Genomic DNA, 24,257 nt, shown 5'->3' with positions numbered 1-24,257 from the left:
ATGCTCTCAAAGTAACCTAAAAATATATTCAACATTGTTTTTTCTCTACCTTTAAACTTCCAGGTGATATCCAGTTGCTCTTTCCTGAACAAAGTCTGCTTCAAGCAAAGAAAACCGGCCTTTTCTTTGTCAGTCTAACAACATCCGTGTCTAATAAACCATGAAGTCTGCATATATACAAACAGAAAATCTGGATTACCATCAGACTGTGTGTCTCTTCACATTTTGGAATACAACGGTGATGAGGATAGTTGGTTACCAGTGTTCCCAATGGTAAAGAAAATAAATAAACTTTTCAGGTTTTGGCTATTTGAATGCAAAGTGATAAAATCGATGAAACAATTTTCATACATTATAGTTGTGTTACTACTTTTATGCAAGTTTAATAGCTAAGAATCACTCAAATTGAGCAGTTAAATTCTAAAGATCAATAAATGACTCAAAGTGACTAATTTACTGAAATTAGTTTTCAACTTTTCTGTTGCAGGGATTTTCTTTTTAATGAAATGGAAAAAAAAAAAAACAACATCTGCACTAAAATTCAACAGTTCAGGATAAGGGACCATTAAAGGAACTCAACCAAAAATCACCAAACACACCAGATGAATAAGGATACAGTCCCCCAGAAGAATTAAAATAGTCCCAACAAACACCTCTGCTTGGTCTTGCTTGGCTACGGAATCATGACTAACAAGCACCTGAGCTGCTTTTTTCCTCTGGTCCTCACATGGATGGAGATCTGTAATACTCAACACTCTCCAAAATCCCTTTTTCCCCTTTTGGCTGAAAAAAGATGTTGAATATGTAATTATCATGTTGCTTGAAAAGGCTACATTATCTGGAGTGTCAAATAGTTCACCTTGATTTATTCAGGTGGATAAAAAAAGAAATATATGCACAAAGAAGACAATGCTTCAGTGTTCGTTTTCTCTGTATTTTATGTTGAATGATTAATACGGGTCGATGTTAAATGGCTTAAAAGTCCCAGCCCTCTTAAAAGGAAGCTGGATTTCACTCAAAAAAATATAAAGAATAAACAAAATGCTTGGCTGTGTTTGAAGACGTTTTGCACTGTGCCTCTGTAAATCTATAGTGCTTATACAAACAGTTGTGTGAAAATAGAAATGAGTTCAGAGGACACTGTAATATTAATAGCACAGTGTCTGTGACAAAGCAAACAGAGAAGAGAAGGAGGGATAAAACGTCAGGCCTCAGTTTGTGTGTAATTGATGATATCTCCATCTTTCTTCATGCCCTTCTATCCGCTCCAACTAGCCTCTTCAGCTGACCTCTTGTTTCGTTTCCTCTCTTCTGCTCCACTCACCTCTTTAGTTCTAGCAGCTGCAGTCTTTTCACAATCTCTCATTAGTCCACCGTTTCTATTTTCTTATTGTGGCACCAGCGCACTGACCCCTCATCTGCTCTCCCTCCCGTCTCCAACGCTCTTTACTATCATTCTCAACTTCATTTTCTCCTGCCAAGTCAGCTCTCTGTACCCTCTTTTTCACTCAACCAGTTCTTAAATTCGCTCCAACCAGCCAGGTCATTAATAGGGAAGGTTGTGCTCTGCTAAGCCTCTGGGTCTCCCTTTGTGTTTGCTATTTATTTATTTTTCTCTTCTCAGCAACAAGGATTTCTTTTTTGACGCAATGTCTTGCTCATGTTTCCTTTTCTCCCCTGCCAGGACTCCCAAAATCAAATCGGCCTAAGTGAGTAACAGATGACACATGTTGCTGAAGTGCAGGCAGTTATGAGATCTTTAGAGGCTTCCAGCGTTGCCAAATGTTCTGCAACCAGTTTTTAGATTACCGAGAGCAAAGGGGGCCAACACATGTATCTGGGCTTCATTTTGTGTTTTATTTTACTGCATGAAAGCCTATCAGTGTGTTTATTTGACATGGGAGATGAGTAGGAAAGTGAACCAAGACGGTGCACAATCATTTGGGATTGTAAAAAAATTTAATAAAATCATACCTACATGACATTTTCGCAAATGTTCAGTTTATTTATATTGCTATATTATTTTTTTTAGTAAAGCTTTCACATTGATTAAAATAAATACTTGCCATATTTTCTTTAAATCATCCACTTATGAATTTCTTAACGTTTTCAGAGAACTTCATAATGGCCTGTTTTCATTTATTTTAGCTCTGAGCCTGTACGGACCAGCTGAAGACGAACCATCTATAAAGACCTCCACCAGGTAGATGAGATTTACTGGAGTCATAAAAGTATATTTCTTAACAGAGGGCCGTCAGTAGAATGCAGAAAAAAAATTCCACAATCCTCGGTTGTCAGCAGTTAGAAAACGTTGGGGAGGAAACGTCCCACACCATTTGGATCTATTTTATGACCAAAACGCTGTGCAAAATGCAGAAGCAGCAAGATGATGTACATTATGTCGCTTGAGGCTGAATTACAACCGTATAAATTTAAAGTTTATAGTTTTGCTTATTTTTGACTTTCAGAAAAAGTAGTTTTACTCCTTTTTCAAGTAGAGCTCCTCCTAATGAAAAATCGCAGTTTTGTTTACTAACAAAAAAACTTCCACAAGTTGTTTTACATCATTGTTTTGTTCACTATTTTTGGGGTCTTTCTCCAAATCTCCATACTCTCCTTCACAAAATTTATGAAGCTTCTCTGAGGTTTTATTATTATTATTATTTCAAATTAAATAACTATAAATCTAAATTTAAATTTAATTATCTTAAAAATGTTGATACCCTCACTTACTGTATTCAATGCAAAACAAGAGAACAGAAACTGTATGTGTGAACACTTTTTTGTGACCACTGATGGTAGAGATCAAATTATAGACAACATATATACAGTATATATATTTTAAATAGGTCTGTTTGTAAAATCCAGGCCTATTATTGAAGTTATTTTAAGAAATCCATGCAATTTTTCTCCTTAGTCTTTGTTGTAGTAACTGTTGTTATTGATGTTGTGTCCTAACTTTAATGCATATATGGAGCTCAAATCTAACACATCACACAAGCTGTAACCTAAATTATAAACAATTGTATGGAAAGCCAAATGTGTGACAATTATATAATTTCTAAGTCCTAAGTTTGAGATTTACCTATGTAAATTAAAAACAACCTTCCGACATGTGCATTAAATAAATAAATCTAGCTTCATCTTCAAAAAAAAACAACAAAAAAAACCATATATATATATATATATAATTTAAATGCTTAGATAACTTAAAAATAAGAATAATAACTATAATTCATAAATATTTTCATTTCACTTCATAGTAATTAAGTTATTTTATCTCTGCCTTACAAATCAAAATCACCCAGCTGAGCTAACACTACAGTAGAAAATGTGATTGGTCTACAGCTGAGTTGCTGAGCACCAATCAGATGTTAGAGTTTATTTAATGAAACGCAGAAAAAGTTTGAATTATGCAGCACTGAAAGCAAAAATGTAATTTAACAAAAATAAACTGTTATGTATGATTTCACCTGTTTAAATTAGATTCCCTAATTGCTTTAATAAGTAAAAGATTGAGACCTTTAAAATATAAATCTAATTATTTTGGCTGTTGGCTTCAGCTGTCACTGGGCAAGGGGCAAAGTTTATTCAAATTGCAAAATGTAGCACTGTATTTAATAACAGATAAGGTTTTACCATTGGGTTGGGATGTTTCACTGTTGGGTATCAATGTAAAAATATTTTTAGAGTTAAGACTAAAAGGAACAAATGATGGATAAGAAAGCAGTGGAAAGGAGGAGAATAAGTGAGAAGTGCAGTATGAAAGGTAGATAGTAAGTATTAATTAACAGAACGTTGTGGATGGAGGGCCCAGGAAGAACATTATGTCCCCAAAGACGTCAGCTTGTGTGTGTGTCTGAACATCAGTTAAATATGTTTTCATTAAGTTTATGAGAATTTTGGTTTAAATACATATTCTTAATTAAATATGTATAACAAACAATCCAAATCTCATCGGTTCCGCTGCAGTGTGTAATACAGTACATCAGGAGAACAATGAGATGAAAATATTCACAAGGCACAGAACTTAAACCCCAATCTACCTTCTGCATAATATTTTGTAATATTTCTTAATCTCTATCTTGTAGCACAATGCATTAGCTGTTACACACACAACCACACACGCACACACTCCCTCTTTGTGTTCACCCTGCTACCCTTTAACTCCCTTCCGCTGTATCTCTCTTTGTCTGGCTCTCTCTGTGTCTCCCAGCCTCTTTGTATGGAGCCTGCCACAACATTTTGATTTACTTAAGTGACTCCATTCTGCAATCAGCCTCAGACGTGAACTGCGTGCTTCTGCTCATGTCCTCTGTGTGTGTTTACGTGTGTGTGTTGTTGAGAGGCAAAACCCGACGACTAGCCTGACATTCATTAGCTTGATCAATGATTGAGTCTTATCTTATCCCTCCGTTTAGTCTCTTCTCATCTTCGACGTGCTTCTTTTTTTCAATTTGACCCAGCTCTACTCTTGTCTTTTAGCTCTGGACATGGTAAACAAAACTGTTAATTTCTGAATCCCTTCCTCCTTCATTTCCTGAACCATAATTGATGAGAAATGGTGTTGAGAAATATGTAGTTTTTTTTTTTTTTCGCCTTCCTCCCTTTCATTTAGTGGCTCATTGATTAGTTCTGGTGTTGAGGAGAATTGCCTGCTTGGTCTCAAAGTAAAAAGCACTAAGTGTAATTCATGTTTCTCTCTATGCCGTGGTTGGACATGCCTACTGCTTTCACTATAGACGATGTCAATAAACACTGGCGTCATCCTGCCGCTGGCAAAGAAACTTGTCTTTTTTATGCTGCTTTTTCCGCTCCCAGTTGATTGACTTGGCGTCTATTGAGGCATCTGCAGGCTGGACAGTGGATGATTTTTGGCGTCTTTTCACTCTCTAAAGCTGAGACAACTTGTCTGCGGGTATCAGAAGAAAGGAATCACAACACGATTTCTTGAATCTCTTACAGCACATGTCACCTCTGGATGTAAACTAGAAGAATACATTTGTTGACGAGTAGGCAACATTTTATTTTCTTAAGTTGTTAGTTTAGTAAACACTCAAAAATATCTACTATTAATTTATGGAGATGTTACTTTTTACTGCATCCTATTAAAGCAAAGTATGTTAGAAACTCTTTGATCAGGACTGCATCTATTGGATCTGAATCTGTATGAGTATTTTAGTTTGGCTTATAATTGGATTGGCCTTATATGCCATTGGCAGAACAAGGCGAAATAAAATGAACTGGAATCCATGTAACTAGATTTAAACTTACTTAAAACGCACTAACATGCAGTTAAACTGTCGCAAAAGCAGAGACCTTCAAATCGACCACAGCATTCAGATGGATATATATCTAGCTATGATATAGCATAGAGATTATTATAAAATCACAACTGAATTAATCAATATGAAATATTTTTAAAAAGCAATTAAAACATCCAATTACAGTCAGAATTAAAATGCTGCATGTCTCTTTTTCTTGATTTGACAACTACAATATACTTTAGATATACTTCTCATCTGATACATTTTTGACCACAAGGCCTGACATGCACACCATGTATTATTAAATGTGTTTGTTTTTTTTATCATCCACTAATTATTTACACCTTAAATAAAATTTGGACTGCTATGGAGTGGATTATATTGCACTACTTTGGATTGCCGTATGTATATTTGAAAGAAAAGAGTCTAAACTGGACTAAATTGACTGTATTGAATTAAACTGAATTATTTTATGTTTTTTCCTGACATTATTTACTTTACTTACACAGTTAATGCTGTGTATTGTGGATATCTGAACAAAATGAAGTAAGCAAAAATGAAATTAATGGGCACTCTGAAATGCCACAAAAGAGAAGCTTTATTCTGCAGTACAAAAGCTGCAGCCATGGCTGCGTCCTCCAACATCTTGTGTAAATACTAAACAGAAATCTACTTTAAAAACACCATATGTCACAGCAAAGATCAGAATTATATGCTGCCTGTTAACTGTAGATTTACTTTTGTAGATGAAACATTTGAATTCACCATCTTTTTTCTTGAAAATGACTAAATATAAACATAAAGAACTTGGCAACCTCTATTGTTCTATGTTTTTCTGCTACATGGTCACTCAATAAACAAGCAGTAACCGTATTACTGGATTTTCTTGGATGTTCCCACAGTCTCAGTTCCTCTTATTCTCTCTCTTTTCCTTTCTCTTTGTAAGCAAGAACTTATAAGCCAGAGGCATTTTTTTTTACTTTGCTTGACTTTCCACAAAATCAGTGGTGCAAAGAAAAACAAGTTTAAGAAGGAGTGCGCAGTAATATAGACAAATAAAAGGAAAAAAGCATGTCTAGATAGAGCAGGAAGTGGTGAGAGAGATATTTTAGAAGGTTGGCTGAACATTGGTTGGTTAGGTCAAGCTGGGACTACTTTGGGAAAAGAGGACCACACACATACTCACAAACATACATATGTGCACAGCCTTTTAGGCATTTCAGGATCCGACTTCAGAGCTGTTTCTGATTGTGTTTAGACGGCAATGTATATATGAGCAGACGTCTGTCTGTCTCTCTACCCCCATCACTCCATTCAGCTGTCTTTTTCATCCTTTTTCTCCCTTTGATGCCCCTTCTCCTAATTGTATCTGACTAATTGTGGTACTCATGGTTTTCAGCCTATCAAAGTCTGCTTCTTATCCAAATCTTTACTGGAAAATGGACAGACCCCGGCTTACTGACCGGCCAATACAGCTCAACATCTGGTACTTATCACTTTTTAAAAGAAACGGGACTTAAGTGTACTGAAATTCAGAGCTCTGAATGGAACCATTCCAAGTTGGTAAACACTACTATCCCACTGTGAAGACTGTGCAAAGCTCCCAGTAAGTTCACAACCTATTAACACCAGAACAGTGGTTCTCAAGTCATTTTTGCCACTTTTGAAGCTTATTTGACTGAACAAATTAAAGCTGTGCCCTAACCCTAACCCTTTTACATGTTTGACCAAGTTTTTTTGTGTATTTTAATGGGCTGTAAAGGTGCAGAGCTATCAAATAAATTTGTAATTCAGTACATTTACGTCTGTGTTTAAGCCAAATCAGCACTGGTTTTCTGTATCAGATCGGTATTGGCCGATGCTAAACTTCAGATATCTCTATCAGTATCAGAAATGAAAAAAGTGGATTGGTGCATCTCTACATTTTTTTGCCTTGACATCAGATAAAATGTTCCCACATATGTTGGAAGATCATCCATTATCCCCTTGAACCACTTTAGGAGTTAATAGTCACAGGGTCGCAACGCATGAGATGCAACCGTTAAAATGGGATTGAGGAATGACTGTGACACACAATACAAAGCAGCGACAGCAGCAGCCCAGTTTATGGGCGCAAACAATAAAGTGTTGATAATGGTCCACAAAAGCATTACTTGTATCTGAAGCACTTGTTGCATAACACTGCCTGCATGGGGATCAAAACACAGAGCTCAGTGAAACATGGGGAGGATGCCTTAAACACAACATCTGCACACTGCTCAGGTGAAAGCAGTCATGTTATAGGCTAATACTCTTTGGTTCTGTGATCCCATGTTCTAAAGACCATGTACCATCCAGAACATGGATGGTCTGTGATTTCATATGTCATAAAGAGCTTCTTCAACCAGAGCACTGGGATTATTAAAATAATCAGACTAATTTCAGTCTAAATCACAGCATAAGATGTCACGTTAGTAAAGCAGGCTTGAGGACAACATGACCTTAAGTTTTTCATGTTCTAACCCTCCATCAAATTGAAATGAGAACTACTGACTTCACTAGTCATCAGCTAAGGTTAAGGTTAGTAAAAAAATAATGAAATGAACCCTGAAAGTCCCTTTACCATGTGTTACAGGTAGGTACAACCGAGCTGCATACTCCTCTTCTTCCTCCTCCTCCTCTTCTTCGTCTGACTCTGGCTCAATAGCGTCGGCTAACAGCGGGTTGTCATGTGGATTAGACTGTGGATGTGATTGGTCAATGACAGGTGATGGGCAGGAGGGGGAGGGCATGGGAGAACCTATGAAAGAACACAGCCAAAAAGGAAAAAAAACAGAAAGATGAATTTAAAGAAAGAAAGAAAAACAAAGAACTTCAAAAGTTACTAAAATCTTAAAGCAAAATGACAGAATAATGAAGTATGATGGCTGCTGCTGAAAGCGCATTATGTGATATGAGATTGATGACATCACAGCAGCTGAAAGACAATATCAGGAGTTAAACTGAACATTTAGGACCAACAAAATCTTTTGAGAACCTGGTTATTCACCAGGACTAAAAAGAGACCCTACTTCCAGTTGTTGAAGGATGAACATGAGGAAGAGCAGGCTTTTTGTTGCATCGCCTTGAAAGCAGACTTACAAGAAGAGTGCAAAAAAAATCAATTGTGTATTGATGTGGTAACCTTGGCATTTAGTGACTTGTGAATGCTAAATTGCACAGCTCTCTGCTTGTGTAAATTTGTGTTTTATGGTCTGTGTGTATGTTTTGGAGGAACAGAAAGCTCTGACCAAATCTGGAGCAATCCATAGAAATTCACCACCATGAAGGAAGATAACTAGTGGTTAAAAAGAACAGAGAAATCAATTTCAAGCAATTCTGTTGAATTTAGATTGTCTTTTAGTACTTTTCTCACTATAAGACAGACTAATTTGATTTATCTACTTATTTATTTATCTCAATAAATTCAGAAACTTACAGTTATTATATTGTATTTTAGAACCAGAAAAACCCAAATCTTTAAAAGATGAAGCATAAACAAAATTTAAACACACTTTTCATTAGATCTCATAACAGACAAGCACACTTGTCAGACACAAAAAGAAAAAATAACTTTTAGACAGGAAACACTTCCATATATGGATCCCAGTGTAGTGTCTATAATGTCACCATCTGGATATCTTGCAAGGAAATAAGAGAATGGATTTTTTCACTTGGGAAAAAAAAAGCTTTTTTTAAATGGTAAAATGTCAAATGGACATGAGCCTGCATATTGACAACACAGAAAAAAGGGAAGAGTGAGCACTCTGTGAGCACTTGCATAGAAGATAATCTATGCAAGAAACATGGTTGAGCTCTGCGGAAATAAAAAAGTGAAGCTCAAGGATTTTTTCCCCTGACCCACCAACAACAGTCTCTCATATTTAATCCATTATTATGCAAAACTTGGGATCTTAGGTTTAAGGACGGAAACATGCCAAACGTGAAAGAAAGGAACTAAAGAAGCAGAACAGATAACTTATGCTGGGACAACCGAGGTGACTGCAGTTGTTGTTTGAGAGATTATCACATAAGAAAATGCTTTCTTATATTATTTCTTTATTTTTTTTCTTGTTTTCAGTACATTATTTATGTATTCAATGAATTTGGGGAATTTTCAATGTCCAATTATACAAAAAAAATTTAAAAAATCACTTTTCTTAACATTCTCTGTCAGTACATAGTGTCTTCTGATGTCCAATAATTACGTTAAATCAATAACTGTCCCATCTAACAATCCTCTGGAATATTTAGCTGTCTGCCTTAATTGCAGTTGTTGTTTTCACTGGTTCTGAGCCAAATGAGTGTTAAACTGCAGCTGTAGTCTGTTTATCTTTACATTAATGTCCCCTCCACACAGCACAGATGTACAGTAGGATTCACTTGAAATGACTTGTTGGACCTCAGCAGCGTGCTGAACTAACTGTAGATGGCCTGATAAGGTTTGAGTGTTTTAGAATAACAGCGTAGTTAAACCTCTTTTACAAAAAAAAAAGACTAATCACATGGAGAAGAACACTTTCACAATTACTGAATGACTCAACAATATCAAGCATTTCCATAATACATTTGTTGGGATCAATGTGTTGAATGACAAAAGCCTCTCCACCATGAAAAATAGTTGAAGATGAATAGTAACAGATTTACTACATACACCAGAGAGGCCAAGATTTTTCTGTTTTGCCACAAGTAGTCATTTGCCATTGCGGTAAACTACAGGAGCACAGAAGGGTCATAACAGAAGTGTTGATCTGTTAAATCTCCAAACTACTTCACTCATACTTTCCCCTTACTGCCTCCATCTCTCTGTGTTTTCATTGGCCATGTTGTTATGAACTGAGAGCCGAGTTTGGCATTCCAAATGTAACGTCATCTCCCTGACAAGTTTCAGATATTTTATCAGCTGCCTTATATTCACTTTTCTCACACATTTAAGTATTTTGCTAATTCAGTCCTGAAAACTGTCCACTATATCATAAACCACAAACAATGAACATTTGTAGAAACGCACAAAAAAAACCTTTAACAACAAAATAAAATTTTTTATTTGAGTCATTTGATGGGATGACACCTTTTGGTTTATTATCTTCATAGACATGAACAGAGGCAAACTAAATACAGTTTTCCTTTCAAAACTCCGTGTATGTTGGTGTTTTCTTAATTTAATATAAACACAATTCTGAAATGTCAGACATTTTATACTTCTGCTGTTGTTTCTGACCATAAAACAGTGACGAAGCTTAAATAAAACTAATCTGAAATGGCATGGCCCGAGTCGCTGTTTAATTACGTTTCTGCCTTTTGTTTCACTGAGATAGCAAATCAGATGTATGTAGCATTTTCTATTGAATCCCCATCCCCCACTCCTCTTTTTGAGTGATGCTGGATATTGGAAAAATAAACTCCGTTTGGCTTTTGCTGAGGAAACATGAACATTACAGGATTAGAGCTATATGAGAGCAATATTAAAGAGCAGATATGCTCCACTGGATTCCCTGGGTAAATTGGACAGAACCGATCAGCACTATTATACTGTCTCCTGCAAAGAATGCTGTTTTTTTTATTTTAGAAAAAATAAGCAGCTGTCAAGTTGTGCTGATTTTGTTTTCTGACATTTACTGTTTTGGAATTAACAACACTTCTTCAAAAAGCTTTACTGCAACCCAAGAACTATATTATATGTCCAACAATAAAACACAATAATTATACAACAACATCTACTCCTTTGGATCACTGTTCCCATAATGTGTGAAGTTTTGGATCCATCTCATTTAAAGAGATACAATGAGATACAAAAATAAAAGAAAAATAACTACTTTGTATAAGTAAGTAACCATGAAACATGGAGTTACAGAGCTACTTTCAGTCTTGTATGCTAAAGTAAAATGGCAGTCTTTGATTATGCACTGGCTTGATTTACAAAACTATTCTTAAGATGACAGCACCTTTCATTTCTTTAACTTTAAACAACAGGGCCTACAGCCTTGGGTCTCAAGACTTTTTTTAAATATTAGTTTTCATCATGTCAGAATGAACCTGACCATTTCATGCAGTTTAAGAAACTTCTCTGTCTCAATATTCAGTTTTCCCACGTTTCTTGAACTCAATAAATCTCCATATGAAAGACTTCCTTTGTGGAGTTTATTGCAAGAAAAAATATAAAGGGGGAGGAGCACTAAAATGCTGCATTTTAGGCCTGGAGGAAATTCGAGAACTTACCTTTATTAACTCATTGGACTATTAAGTGTATTAACTAGCTCAAGAGGAGATGTATTAGTATCAAAGCCAGATGCAGTTGTCCACTTAACACCATAGGCTTTTATTGCATAAAAATCGGTTCTTCAAGCTTCAAGACACCCTTCTTTTGAATACTGATCAATGGAGTAAAAATAACTGTATGAAAATAGCTTGCAAGAAAATGGCTGGATGCCTCATGGCATCCTTCCTGAGTACCTAAGGACATGGATTTATGTAGCAGTCATATCTTGGGGCAACATTTGATGAGTCATATATATATGAATCATATTTAATGGCAAAATTTCTAAAGAGCCAAAGCAGAGTTAAAGTGAAATCGTCGAAGTACATTCATAATATACTTTGTTGCATGTTCATTACTAACAGATATTTATGTAAGAAGGCGGGCTACAGCTCAAATTTAGTCACTTAGTGTGCAAGAAACGTGGCTGAAGGGAAGGAAAAACCTCCCAGGGTTGTTGTTTTTTCACCAAACAAGTTCCAGTGCATATGCTTCCTTAGCATCAGTTAATCTGTTCCCAGTAGCCCTAACACATATTGCCACAGATGACTCTTTGTATTTCACCACTAAATCTCAACTGGGCCTAGAAGATAACATTTTTTTCAAGAGCTGCAGTATAGAATAAAATATAAATAAGTTTTATTATCCCTCATTTGGAAAATTTAGGTGGACTCGCAGTAAAGTGACAGGCAATCAAAGAATGTACAGAGGTGTGAAAAAGTGTTTGTACTCTTCCTGACTTTTTATTCTTATTTTTATTGAATGTTTGTCACACTTAAGGGTTTCAGAATATCAAGCCAATTTAAATATTAGTCGAAGACAACACAAGTAAACAGAAAATAAGTGTTTTTAAATGAAGATGTTTATTACTAAGAGTGAAAAAAAATCTACTTTACATGGCCGTGTGTGAAAAAAGTGATTGCCATCCTCCCTTCTAAAACATAACTGGTTTTACACACCTGAGTTCAGTTTCTCACCATGGCCTGATTATAGACACACCTGTTCTCAATCAAGACATCACTTAAATAGAACCCATATGACAAAGTGTAAATGTGTGAGTGAATGTGTGAATGACTGAATGTAGAGTGAAGTACAGGCCATTTAGCATTTGCTAAAGTGAAGTATAGTGACGTCATGCCGAGATCCAAAGAAATTCAGGAACACATGAGAAAGTGCTACAAAGTCCAGAAAATGCTACAAAGTCCTTTCTTAAGCTTTGGGACTCCAGTGAACCACAGTGAGGGCAGTTATCCACAAATGGTGAAAACATGAAACAGTGGGTTGACCAAAATTATGCCAAGAGCACAGCTATGATTCATCCAAGAGGTCACAAAAAACCCACACAACAACATCCAAAGAACTGTAGATCTCACTTGCCTCAGGTAAGATCACAGGTCATGCCTTCACCATAAGAAAGAGAATTGGAAAAAATTGTCTGCAGGCAAAAGTCCAAGACAAAAACCACCACACCAACACTAAGACACTATATGGTCTCACTTAAAAATACTCTCTGTTTAAAGACAATAATAAACTCCCAATTTGGTCAACCAAAGAACATATAAAAAATCAACAATTGATTTAAGCAACTTCTTTGAGAATCATGGTACACCACATCCAGAACCGAATCTGGACGCTTCTGGAGAGAATCTTTGGAAAGACTTGAAGATGGATGAGTGTTCCATATACAAACCAACTGAGATTAAATGATTCTTCCAGGAAGAAGGGAGCAAAAAAAGATGAGCCAAGCTTATTTCCAAGATCATTTCCAAGAATACTTCATTCTCTTATACGTTGCACTTACTGCATATCTGACAGTTGTGTTCTCAGAAAGTAATGGAGCCTTGATATGAGTTTTTGTAAATGACACACTGTTGTTGCTTTCCCACACTAGAAGAATATGATAAAACAAACAGAATGCCTTACAAAGTGATAAAGAGTCATAGTACAAAACAAATTTAAATGTTTTAACAAACAGAAAAATATGTCTTACTTTTCAGTTCAACAAAAGCCTTTGGTGTTTATATCACCACATGTAAAAAAACAAACAAATGAAAAGGCAAAAAAGCCAGCTCTGTCATGGGAAGGCCAATCAGTAAAGTCAAAAGACTTTCAGAGTTAAACGGCAGAATGTGTCAACTGACACCATAACCTAAAGAATGAGGTATGAAAGAAAGAATGACTTCTACACCCTGAAGATTTTAGGCCCCTTGCACATTCACGGTTCTGTGTCCACTGCTTGAGTGAGACTCGAAGCTGGGAAGAAGTGAACACACTTCCAAACTTCAGGTTTGCCCAGCCTACAAGTAGTCAGCTCACAGTAATCAGAGTAAAAAAAATGTTGGATATTGTATGCATGGGCATCAAATGGGGCAGCATGATCGGCATAGTTTAATCCTGTTCTGCCACTGGGCAGCGCGTATAATAGAACGGGTTTGGTAGTGGTGCGCTCCGTCCACTGCATTGTATTTCTGAAAGCCACCCCGTCAGCCTGGGTGAAAGCCATAATGAAAGTAAACCAGAGGTTTTAAAATTTGCTCCACTTTACAGGGTGAGTTTTTTTTTCTTTTTCTGTTTATGACTATTTTAATTAAAACCACAGCACAGTTAACACTTTTATAAATACAGTCTATATATTTCAGTCAGCTCAGTCTTTGTGCTGTGGATGAATTTGCTTGGACAGTCAGACCTGGACTAGTTGGCAGTTGCTATGAATGTTCTCCACTTGCAGATTATTTTTCGTATGGTAAAAGGAATATTTTCGAATTCTTTTGAGACATCTTTTAATCTCCTAGCAGACACATTAGCTGCTACAATCGTCATCCTGAAGGCCTCAGACAGTTCTTTGGATCACACAGTGGTGTTCACCCTTACTCCATCAGACTAAATGTCTGAGGTTTAAACAGGCAAACTTCCTTCAAAATCCTGTGTCATATTGTTCCAAAGGTGTTCTAATCATACATCATATGTTATGCCTATGAGTGATTTTAGCTACTTTAAGTGGAAATAAATGTGAAAATCTCACCAGAAATTGAATCTTTTGAAGTTACATAACAGAAAATGTCTTAAAAGTTCTTCGTTTTAGTTTTATTGCTTTCAGTATTGTTAATATTAATGTTAAATATATCCCTATGTACAAATATCCCATAAAATCAAAGGCTTTTATGGGATGTCTTTTGTTTTCAAATGACTGTATATAGTAAAGAAACTTTACTTTCATTATAGTGTGCGAGGAAAATAACAAAGGATATGGTGATTTCTCAAACATCTTAAGCTTAACAACTTCTTGAATATACACACACACAAAGAGAGACCCTGTTATTATTACAGAATTTCCTGTTGTAAACATCAGTTTAGTTCCTGTTTGCAATGAGAATACACAAAATCACTCTTACATCTACAAAACACCAAATGTGAACTGAATTAACAAGCACTCTATAAGCTGCTGTGAAGAGCTCATTATTAGGAACAGATAAACAAAACTATCAATCCATGTAAAGCTCTCATAAACTTATGAATATAATTATAAGCAAAGTATATATGCACACATAAACCAGTAGCCTTTAGCTGTTAGATGTTCTGTAATTTGGACTCATTTCCAGCACAGAGGAAAGAAATTAAATAACGTAATGTGATCATGGAGAGTTACCACAAAATATGTCTTAGAGGCTACAATCCAAAGACAGAACATCTCCAGATGTTCTTCTTGTCTTAAATGGCTTGCTTATGTTTACACAATGCCATCTGTTGCAATATGCGCTTTCAGCAAATATGTGGTTTAATGAGCCATATGCCTGGATCGGCCAGCTTTCTGCTGTTATGTTTTTACATTTAGCGGTAAAACACGCTTCAGGCATGTATCACAGAAGAGTGAGGGGAAAACTACTTTCAAATAACTATCGCTTAAAATATCATTACAAGATTATTTATAAAATACTTGTCTGAATAACACAGAAAATATTAGTGAAGTCAGATTTACGGTACCTGAAAGCTAATGAGAAGGAAAACGGAGCAGGAAGGAATAGGAGAATATTCACAAATAGCCAAAACCTTTGCTACAGTTACTTCATCAAAAATTAATGTGTAGATTAGATCAAACTTTTGGCTGGTGCAGTTTGCATTCATATACAGTTTCCCCAATGCTTCAGAAGTTCTGCATGACTATAAATAAACCTCCATTTGTAGTTTTTTATGAGACAGTTTTGACAATCTAAATATAAAAACGACCAAAACAGACATATTGGAATAAAAAAAAAATACTCAAACGTAAAAAATAATAAATATCAAATTCATTCTTTCATGTTCTTGCTACAGACCTGAAGCTTTCAAATTTCAGCTTAAATGTTTGAAGTGACATATCAACCTTGAAAATGGTTTCATTCCAAAAGCTTTTAGAGGTTTTACTTATTTTTCAACTTATGGCATGTTAGTCTGTTTTTTTCTGTAGTAGCAGTTAGCAACCACTTTATGTTAAAACTTTCATTGATTCTCTTCAACATGAGTCAGTTACACATGAATAGGTGATTTCATCCATGTTCTCTAGTTTATCCCTTCCTGTTTCTCTAAAAGTTAGTGACGGGCCCAGTGGTGATTACAACAATCAATTTATAGTCAGATGACATTTGCAACACTTGGATATTTAACACATAAAATGTGAGGGAAGCTTTAACCACACAACAGCTGCAGCAGCACCTCACTTTTTAATCAAGAAGCTGTTAATTTTTTGTTTGTAGTTTATCGTGTTTTAATTAAAAATAAATACAACCTGTTTGTGATCCAAAGTGTTGTGCTTTTTTATTAGTTTGAGCATAAAATGTTTCACACCTGAAATGCTTTTAATGTTCCATTTAAAGATCCTGGTAAATGAGAAGTACCATTACCTTTCTCTCAGTAAATTTATACCCTGTTTATCTTTTTGACTTAAATGAAAAGAAACCACTGGGTTAATAAGAGTCCAAGAAAACTACACTGGTATCTGGAAAAAGTTTCCAAGGTGGAATTTTGACTTAAGCTTTTGATACTAAAAGCTTCTTAAGCTGAATATATCTTTTAAGTGGGGATGCATGATATACAACCCCATTCATTTCACTTAAAAAAGGATTGAAAAGCCCATTTATTTCAGTAACTCAGCTCACTAATTCACCAGATTTCCACCTCGGTGCATCCCTACTGCCAGGATCCATGTGAAAATGTAAAGACCAAAACCGTTGTCCTCGCATACATTACAGTCAAAAGATCCATCCTTTTCCTTGGGATACTATTGTGTCTTCCTAAATCTCTGTCATTAATACTTCAACTGGAATCTATTCTAAATTCACGTGGATTTCCTGTTGCACATATGCAATGTGTCATAAAAGTCTCCCATGCGAGCTTCACTTCGACCTTCTAATGAAAAAAACATGCAAACAGACTCACTTGCCTTTTTACACAGACAGATATAACTTTATGGTAGAAAAGAAGTGGCTTTCATTTTTTCCCTCTCAGGAGGACTATAGAAGATGTGTCTCCATAAATATCTCCTTGAAACAAATGGAAAAGGACAAAAGGAAACGCAAAGAGCAAGAAACTTAAGCTTAATTGGTCTGAAATGACTCTCGCCTTTTCCTCCTCAGCCATTATCTACTCTTTCTCTTAGAAGTTGCTGAGATTTGTCGGCCTTTTTTGAGTGTACTAAAGTATAAAATAGTACTAAACCACTTCGTCCTCCAGGCACAATTACAGTAACACACATAATAATAGAATGTCACAACCAACACAACCCCTCACACACCTCCCACACGTGTGACTGCAGGACAAACATACTGTAAGACAACATGGGAGCACGCTAACTCGGCCACATCTTTGAAAAGACATTTCTAGCACTGATTTAATCTCAGTGCCGTGATGGACTGGCGATCTGTTCCTCTGCGTCCTTTTAAGGATTAAACGTCCATAGCAAATGGATGAGCTTGATTTTAATCAATATCTTAATCCAATCAAGGGCGGTTAGTTAAAAAAAATGTCCCATCTATATAATCTGTAGCCATGTTGTAAAGTATTTAACAGGTGTTGTAGAGATATGTTCAGGAGAAAAGAAACTGTTGAGCAATCAGAATTTCCACTAATTACTCAAGTGTATAATCAAGCCCACACATTCAGATGAACATGAAAACACACAGTGTGTGACCCGTCCCCTGGTATCATTATTTCTCCTGCTAATGTGCTCTTTAGAGGAATGATGTGTGCATGTGTGGTATAAATTAGCTCTGTCCGTTGGGGGAGAGCACAAGAGTGAGCAATATGTTACCATCTCTTTCAACAGAAACAGTCTGTAACCATCTTCAAGGCAGAGCAGTCTGATCAACTCTAAGTTCGAGGAATTCAGTATCTTATAAAAAAAACATTTGTATCCCTTTTAGTTTTATCACAACTGGCCAGATGACAATCACAACCTGCATTCTTTTTATTGGGATCTTTTTTGCCCATAAAAATCTAAGCATATGCAATCCATTTGCATATTCATTCTATTGTGATGCTCCTAAATAAAACCCAGTGCAAATATTACCTATTAAGACCCCTTTTACACAGTTGTTCTTCAGTGGAATTGTAACTTTTTGTTGTAACAGCCGTGTATTTATACTTATTCAGTGATCGGAGTCTCTCACATCGGCACTTTACAAAACCAGGTCTCAAAATGAACATTTCTGGGAACACACACCACTGAGGTGTGAAGTACTACGCAGGTGTGAAAGCACACGTGTGCAGAACGCACTGCTGCAAGATTTGTTCTACGCATGTGAAGATAATAAAAATAACATAATTCATATGTATGTCATAGGAATTATGACGTACACTACCTAATTCTGGTCTTAAAGGAGGACAGAGGAGAAGAAAATTATGTGGTGACACATCTGCAGTTTGCTACCAGCCAATATAGAGTACACAGCAAAGATGGAGGAAAAAAAGGTGCTCTGGTCAGAAAAGAAAAAATTAAAATTTTTGGACAACATAAAAAGAGCTAGATGTAATGCCAAATAAATACTGAATATAACCATTAAAACAGCAACCCAAGAGGGAAATAATGGTTGTAAAATATAGAGTAATTCTGAAATGGAGCATTTCAGATCAGAACACATGAATCTGTGAGAATGGTGCAGTCAAAGTCCAGACCAAATAAAATATGCCAAAATTTAAAATTAAATGTTTACAGACAATATTCAACATGCAAAATATTGACTCAGGGGAGGGTGTATATTAAGGCATGTCACTGAACAATAACACACTACATTGTGCTGATCTAATAAGCAATACTGAAATTCTAAAAGTATGCATGATTTAAGGACGTTGTAAAAAAAAGAGTTAAACCTATTGCTGCTCTCTCCTGCCTAAAAACTATTTCCATCAGATAAAAGTTATGCAAAGTCCCTGTCCTTAAAAAATTGCAACAAATCCACAAGACCAGAGAGATAAAATGTCCTTCTACTGTTAGTCAAGTTTTCAGACAATAGCTCTTTGGCAGTCACCTTGATGTTGCTTTCTGCTTGCTATCTGTGGTGGTTGTTATAGTAACAACCAAAAGAAATGGGAGCCATTTTTGTGACAGGCTACTGGTACCAAAGTGCCCCAAGATTCAAATTAAAATCAGTTCTTTGCCTATAATGTGCAGACACAAGATTGATTCATCCCTCCAGGTTGGCAGCGTTGTCTTGCCTGAATGATTCACCATCAAAAACGTATTTGTATCAAGCAATTGCCCACATGTTGTCAAGACAAATGAGTTTTGGTCGAGCCCCTTTCTTTTCTGATCAGTTGACCATCTTATAAAGTGTCACTCAATGTGAAGTCAGGATTTCTAGCTCAGCTTCAGTGTATTTATCTCTATTCCAACTCAAAAGAATAAAGAGGGAACTTGCTGGAGTAAATTTGACCATAAGATGTATGATTCATGGACTACTTCAAGGCCAAGGGCAGTCTATTTTTTAGTTTTTACATCCAAAAGTCACTTGGCTTTGAGGAACCACATTCATCTGGTTAGAAGGCACAGATTCTCCGACCAAAGCAGTAACAGAGTAGCCATGGACTGAATCCAGTTCCCTGTGGTGTTCAGCTTTTTTTTTCTTCGTTTTTTTTAGTCCTGCTCAGAATCAATACCCAGATGAGCTCAAGTTTTACATTTTCCTCAGTGACATAAATCAAAGCAGTACACATTGCATTTTTTGGTTTGTGAGCTTTCCTTTGGACTGATGCAACACCACTATAAATGGCTTTTGGGGTCTGCCAGTAAATCTCTTGTTGCTACACTACTTCTAAGCCTCTGAAAAAGCCTCTTTTACGTTCATCTTTTTGTCAATATCTATCTATCCATCTATAACAAAACAGGAAAATGCCACTTTCCTTAATATACTGCCTTTTGGGCTCCATGATTGAGCCCGTATCTGCTATCAGGGGAAGTGTGAATACCAACTGCGCCGGAGGGCCAGTAGACGTCTGCTTCATTCTGTCCACAGAGGACCAAAGACTCTCTGTGTGGACGCATTTATGTGCTCAGTCAGCCGTGCATTTTGTGTGTGCGTAACCTGCTAGAGAAAAAGGAGCAATCCCTGTCACATAATCATAGCTGCTGAAAACACCACAGTGACAAACCAGGTCACGCATATACAAGAATGTACGTGTGCACAGGCAGACACTTCGTCTTTGTGTCTTGAGTGACTGCTCTGCTTTTGCCTTTAGGCTGACAGTGACCTCTGAGTTGAGTCTCTCAGTGTGTGTGTGTGTGAGTGTGTGCCATGTGCTGACTTTACAGGAACTCTGAGCATCCCCTCTGGTTCTACCCTCTTTCATCAGTCCTAGCTCCGATGGGGAAAGAAATCCAGAAAGGCGTTATGCAAGTGTATGCAGATGGTACTATTAACACAGCGCAGGAGAAATATTGACAAAGTGGTAAACAAAAAGCAGTAAACATATTTGTGCCATTAGAGCTAAGAGTGTTTAATTTAGGCAGCTTTTATAGCTACCCCTGCTGCGGTTATCACTCAGAGAGGAACACCTGCTCACTGCTTCTGCAGGACAGAAGCAGGATGTGTTCATTCCTTCTGAAAGGAATGATTACAAGCAAGAACAATGTCTTCTTTTGAATTTTAACCAATTTATGAAGGGGTTATGAGTTTTAATGATACATAAACTAAAATTATACTGTTTAGCAGCGCAGGCTCACTGTGTATGCCCCTGATCACACCACTCCTCAATCTTAGCATAAAACTAACAGAACTATGAAGTAGGTATGCAAACAATTAATCGATTTACAATTAATTGTTGATTAATGGTTTATTAGATTAACTAATGATGCCTGCTTAAACATTCTTTCAGTGTTGTAGTTTGGCTGTCTTCCAGCAGAGGCCACTGCTGGTCATTCTTAACCGGAGCCAGTTGATACAGAAACAAAGATGGCGATGCCATACAAGAACAGGAAAGAGTCCAACCAGAGTTCAGTTTGGAATGCAAAGTGCACTTAATGTGGTTCTGTTTTGAAATATAAACACTCAACAAGTTTGTTAAGATTAATCTTAATAGCAGTCGAGCTGCATGACGAGGCAGAGTCGACTTCTCCACCAAAACCGACTGATGTGCTATGAATGCGAAGATGTGACAGAAAAGTGGAGGGCATAAATAAATTGCAACCTGACAGAACAAGACATGAAGCCAATAAGCAGTGTTGATTTTAGGTCTGTCTAAATTTAATAATCTGAGAAAACCATCTTTTTTTATTGTTAAATACGATATGTAGTATTTAACACTCCTGACACAAAAACTATTCAAATATAAGGATGTGCTTATTTTTTAAATTCAGCATATGGAAAATTCTGCCCTTTATGTTATGGAAAGACAATTGGTCCTTTTGAAACAAGAGAAAACTCAGAATTTTTTTAAAAAATAGTCGCTTATCAATTAATCATTAGTCGATCGATAAGATCAATCAACTTTAGATTAACTCATTAATCAATAAGTTGCATGGTTACTATGAAGCTAGACTAGTGCTTGTGCTTCCTCATCTCTCTCCTCACCAGCAGAGAATTGAATATTACATCCAGAGCCATATTGTTTACAACAATGTGCAACAGGACTGAGCATTGTGCCGCGTTTATCAGCAGACAGAGCAAGTGCACTGATTGTTGCAGTCACTGATAAGAGAACAGTAAAAGTATGATATGACAGTTTATCTGCATGACAGCCCATCTGTAAATAGCAGTGCAATATTTTACCTACAGCACACAAAATCCTGTGTGACCATGGTAGCGGTCTTAAACCTGATGAAGTCGAAACTCGTCGAGTTAGTGAACTTGTGCCGGAAACTTTTGTATCTCGACCTACACAATAGGCAAGTGTGTGTTTCCGTACATCTTCAAATGCTGACAGACTAATTTGGTGTGTGTGGGGCCCGGACCCTATGCTTCACCCAGCAACTTATATTTTGTCACCATTATAATAATCAATCACAACCGCCCCATGAAAGTTTTGTGCCTGTTCAAGTCATTTAGGGAATTATAAGCACGTTTCGACCATGTGTTCATAAATATCTTTTTTCCTCTGGAACTTAATTTAAGAGTACCTTTAATTAGTCTATCTGGGCTCCTTCTTTAGAGTGTATTTCCATTGCAGGCCCTGTTAAAACCTGGCCCATTTATATAGATTGAGTCCCCTGATGCTGAACGGCTCCTCCTCCGGACCGAGTGCCACTGCAGTCCAGGACACAGATCTCCACCCACCACAACAGAGGAGTCCAGAATGTAATTAAAAATTGTGAACTCAGACTAATACAGCTGTTCTCTGAGATTTCTTTAGAATGGTTATGGTTTAAAAGCCACGGATGGCCACTCCAACCTGAGTGAAAATGTGTAGGTGGGATGAATTTTAAATCAACTCATACTTCCTAGAGTTCCCATCTGAATAACAATTGGGTATCTAACCAAAATCTAATAGCATAAAATCCAAAAATGATCAACAATAAACAGTAAGAAATAGTTTGATTTTACAAATATATATCCATCATGGTTAACTGGGTATAAATGCTGTGTCTGCAATTATAACTACAGAATTCCTGTAGTTTTACACAATAGTGCACAGGACTTTTAACCTGTGAGAAATGTTTGGTATCCTTCCATCGTGAAGGTAGACCTTTAGCTCATGGTAGATCCAAAAACTTGTGACATTATAGCAAAATCACTTTTGGGAGCTAAATTAGTATCCACTTTTGTCTGATATGGTTTTGGGTATTGCTGCAGTTGGGAGGAAAAGTGCTCCAAAAAACAACCTTTGTTATGCATGACGGTGTATTGAAAAACATGCCTAAATTTCAGAAAATAGATTTTGGAAAAAACTAAACAATCCCTGTCCTGTTTATTAAGTGTATATTAGGGTCAAGGGTGTGGAGTCCATCAAGTTCACAATGTTTGGCGGCATCAGGATGGGGTACATTGCTTTTCTTGTGACGTCTGCTTTTATTTACTGGCAGTCTAGAACAAAAATCTCAATGCTCCATGAGTGATCCCAAGTGATCAGATTTTTACTAGATTAATGAAAAGCTCCCTAAACCTCAGTTTCACTTTCAAGCACTCATGCCAGGTGATTCATTACACAACATGTGATTAAGCAAAATAATTGTTGGCTCATTACTGTGATATTTGAATTGTAGTACTGTTGATTCTGCAGCAGTCACACAAGTGTGCTATGCATGGTGCCAGAGAGCCACATTGATCGACGCCAATTGTTTTTTGTCACACTCAAAATGTCTGCTCAGGACTCTATAAAGACAAGACTAAAATATTGCATGGTGGCTGACTTCTAAATTTGTTTAAAGGGGTCATACCATTGTTTTATAAATCAAATTCTTTATTTGAGCCTCACTGGTATATTTGAGTATATTCAGTGTATTCTGTGTAACACATTATTTTAACTGAAGTGCCTTTCCATTGTTCTGCTTACATTTTAAATAAAAGGTAAAGACTGCTTTGAATGCAACAGATAACTACAGCACTTAGCGTGCTCTAGATTAGTGTTTTCTCCCAACTTCTGTTGCGTAAATTTTGTCCGTTCACTGACCAAATGAAATGAAATCCATCGCTCATCTGTCAATAACATCATTAATCTCTCAGTGTCTGTGCACAGCCTGTGTGCTGAGTGAACTCTAATTCCCCAGCTTCCTCCGTGTGTGTGTGTATGTGTGTGTGTGTGTGTACTTCCTTATGAGTGAATGTATTTGGGAGTGTACAGAATACATACAGTACATCCAGTCATCGTGTGTACAAAGGGGTTCACATGTACACACCTGCTCCAGTGTGTGCGCGCGCAGGGGTGCGCATGCGGGAGTGAGTGGGGGTGTGTGTGCGCAGTGGAGCAGAACAGATGGCACTATGCGGATCATCACTTGCAATAATCGTCTGCTTTTCACTACCTCATAATTATCCAGATTGGAGCTGTGTGCTGCCTGACAGGCTGACATATGATACATGCCATTCTGCGTGTCCTTATCATATTTGTAAAACGCAATATTCATTACTTGTGTGTATATTTCATATAAACACATTCATGGTCAAATAAATCCTATAAAATCAATCAGGTGTTGTAAAATTAGAAACCTCAGATGATGATGTATTACACTGTCCTATTATTTATGAACAGTTATTCCAGAATGCAGAGCAGTGTAAATCCACAACATTCTCAGTCCTGTGCTGGATTTTGTTAGC

General features: G+C 36.7%; 1 protein-coding gene across 11 annotated transcripts in view; it reads right to left on the bottom strand.

Annotated features, from left to right (window-relative positions):
- The window catches only part of tenm3 (teneurin transmembrane protein 3), a 404,304-nt gene that overhangs the window by 257,032 nt on the left and 123,015 nt on the right, over positions 1 to 24,257 (bottom strand). For 8 of the 11 annotated variants that reach the window (XM_032562228.1, XM_032562226.1, XM_032562229.1 and 5 more), the window contains one exon: positions 7,870 to 8,046. The exons of the other annotated variants lie outside the window; for them this stretch is intronic. In XM_032562228.1, coding sequence (XP_032418119.1) covers positions 7,870 to 8,046 — 177 coding nt within the window. The remainder of the gene's footprint in view (positions 1 to 7,869; positions 8,047 to 24,257) is intronic. 11 annotated transcript variants of the gene reach the window in all.

This window comes from Xiphophorus hellerii, chromosome 5, assembly GCF_003331165.1.
Source record: "Xiphophorus hellerii strain 12219 chromosome 5, Xiphophorus_hellerii-4.1, whole genome shotgun sequence".
NCBI classification, from domain to species: domain Eukaryota; kingdom Metazoa; phylum Chordata; class Actinopteri; order Cyprinodontiformes; family Poeciliidae; genus Xiphophorus; species Xiphophorus hellerii.
This window is presented reverse-complemented; position numbering and strand designations above follow the sequence as displayed.